We start from the raw sequence: 2,897 nt of genomic DNA, 5'->3' as shown, positions 1-2,897 counted from the left end.
GCACCACACCGGTGACCATCTGTGGAAGCTGAAGGATCATCTCCATTCAACGAACAGTACCGACGAGTTCACACTCATCAGTTTGGCGCCGTCTATGGGAACGACATTTTCGTGTTCAAACTCGAAATAGTGGTTCCTTATTCTTATTCTTTTTAGGATGGAGTCCAATCAAGATTCTGCAACCCTAGCTCAGCAAGTTCAGGCCCTTACAGCCACAGTTGAAGAACTGACTAGGCAAAACCAAGAAATGAGGCTACGGCTTCAGCAAGAGGAAAATCGTTCGAAAGGAAATCAGGAAGATGAGGGGGATAGCAACAGAAGAAGTGACCATCGAAGGCCAAACACTCCCGCCGAGCAAAATTTAGACATTCTTCGGGAGATGAGGAGGGAGATGGACGAACTAAGGAATGCCATCAAAGAAAAAATGGAGCGGAGCGTGGATTGGATGGTCCGGGCGATGGATTCGCCATTCACAATAGCGGTCCTCGACTGTCCAGTGCCGTCAAAATTTGAGTTACCTCAGCTTGAGTCCTTTGATGGACTGAAGGACCCCCAAGATCACCTGAATACTTTCAAAACGACCCTGGGACTCTAGTAGCCCCTAGATGAAATATTGTGTCATTCCTTCCCAACTACACTCAGGGGAGCTGCCCGAGAATGGATCACAAAGTTGCCAACATCGTCCATCGATACGTTCGAGCAGTTGAGCAATGCCTTCCTGCGTCACTTTATTGGGGGACAATGACCAAAGAGGACCGCTGACCACTTGCTTACCATCAGGCAGGGAGAAAAGGAAACCCTAAGGTCATATGTAAAACGTTTCACGAGGGAGACACTGGAGGTAGACGAAGCCGATGATATGGTGCAGCTGACGACCTTCAAGGCAAGGTTGAGGTCCAGGGAGCTCGTTAGCTCGCGAAGAACCCCCCAAAGACGATGGCTGAAATGCTCCTTAAGGCGCAGAAGTATATGAACGCTGAGGACGCGTTGGCTGCTATCAAGGACGGGGACAGACCAGGGGACAAAGGAAAAAGAGAAGACGATTGTAGAAGACAAAAGCGGGACCAACCAGATCGTCGAATCAATGACGGAGTCAGAAGGAAAGATGATAAAAATCCATGAACAGTAAAATTCACCCCTCTCGTTATGCCTGTTGACAAAATTTTAGCACAGATTAAAGACGAGCACTACCTTAAGTGGCCACGACCACTGCACTCATCTCCTAACGTCCGCGACAAGAGTAACTACTGCCGATTTCACAAAGATCATGGCCATTACACCGAAGATTGTAGGAATCTCAAAGAGCAAATAGAAGAATTGATACAAAGGGGGAAGCTGCAGAAATTCGTAAAGAAAGGGGAACACAATAAATTCCAAGATGAAAACAAAGGCCAACATGAGTCCTCATCCAAGAACGACGGCCGTCAATCCCAACCTCCTCAAAATGTGATCGGGGAGATACAGACGATCGCAGGGGAGCCTACCACCTGGGGCTCATTCAAGTCACTTAAGAAAACACATCAACGACAAGTAAATAGCGTCCATATGACACCCCTGCCAAAGCACAGACGAACTGATTAGGATATGACCTTCAACAAGAGTGACTCCAGAGGAGTGAAACAACCTCACAATGACCCCTTGGTCATAATGCTCACCATAGAAGGGTTCAACACCAAAAGGATCCTCGTGGACAACGGTAACTCTGTCGATATCATTTACTTTTCCGCATTTCAACAATTGAAGCTGGATCCTAGAAGACTTCATCCATTCGATTCCCCACTTATCAGTTTCAGCGGTGACAGGGTGTATCCTAGAGGCATAGTGACACTGACAGTAACAGTGGGAACGTACCCAAAGCAGTTGACTCGTCAGATGGACTTTTTTGTAGTAAACTGTCCCTCATCCTATAATGTCATCATCAGAAGGCCAGCACTTAACAAGTGGAAGGCGTCCACATCCACCTACTGCTTGAAGGTGAAATTTTCAATGGAAGATGGTGTTGGTGAAGTTAAAGGAGACCAAGTTCTAGCTCGAGAATGCTATCAAGCTATTTTAGCAGCTAAGGAGAACCACACGTGGATAGTAGAAGAAAAAGAGGAAGAAAAGGTGGAAGCACTGGAAGTAGTGGAATTGATCGAAGGGGAAATGACTAAAACAACCAGAATAGGGACGACCTTAAGTCCTGAGATAAGAACAAGGCCCATTCAATTTCTCAAGGAGAACTTAGACGTCTTTGCCTGGAGCCATGACGACATGCCAGGCATATCTCCAGAAGTTATTCAACACAAGTTGAATGTGGACCCAGAGAGGAAACCCATCAAGCAGAGACGAAGAACCTTTGCGCCCGAAAGAGACCAAGCAATTGCTGACGAGGTGAGTAAACTCTTGACTGCAGGCTTTATCAGGGAGGTGTACTATCCAGACTGGCTGGCAAACGTCATCCTAGTAAAGAAAGCAAATGGAAAATGGAGAATGTGCGTGGACTTCACGGACCTGAACAAGGCCTGCCCGAAGGACAGTTTCCCTCTTCCCAGAATAGACCAGCTAGTAGACTCTACAGCCGGGCACAAGCTGTTGACATTCATGGATGCATTCTCAAGGTACAACCAGATAAAAATGGCTTACGAGGATTAGGATAAAACCGCCTTCATCACCAGTCAGGGGCTCTACTGCTATAAGGTAATGCCCTTTGGACTGAAGAACGCAGGAGCAACTTATCAGAGGTTGGTGAATAGAATGTTCGTTAAGTAGATAGGCAGGAATATGGAAGTGTACGTCGATGATATGCTTGTCAAGAGCAAGGAAGAACTCGCACATCTGGACGACCTTAAGGCGACATTCGATACCCTCAAGCAATACCAAATGAAGCTAAATCCTGGTAAGTGTGTTTTTGGTGT

At 46.7% G+C, this 2,897-nt stretch overlaps 1 protein-coding gene across 1 annotated transcript; it reads left to right on the top strand.

The window, feature by feature from the left end:
* The first annotated feature begins 1,584 nt into the window (after nucleotides 1-1,584).
* Nucleotides 1,585-2,634, top strand: LOC136066174 (uncharacterized). The gene has a single exon (XM_065770057.1). It carries the CDS (start codon nucleotides 1,585-1,587, stop codon nucleotides 2,632-2,634), a length of 1,050 nt encoding a protein of 349 aa, XP_065626129.1.
* The last annotated feature ends 263 nt before the right edge of the window (nucleotides 2,635-2,897 follow it).

This window comes from Quercus suber, unplaced genomic scaffold (genome assembly GCF_002906115.3).
Source record: "Quercus suber isolate HL8 unplaced genomic scaffold, Cork oak 2.0 scaffold_28, whole genome shotgun sequence".
NCBI lineage: Eukaryota > Viridiplantae > Streptophyta > Magnoliopsida > Fagales > Fagaceae > Quercus > Quercus suber.
This window is presented reverse-complemented; position numbering and strand designations above follow the sequence as displayed.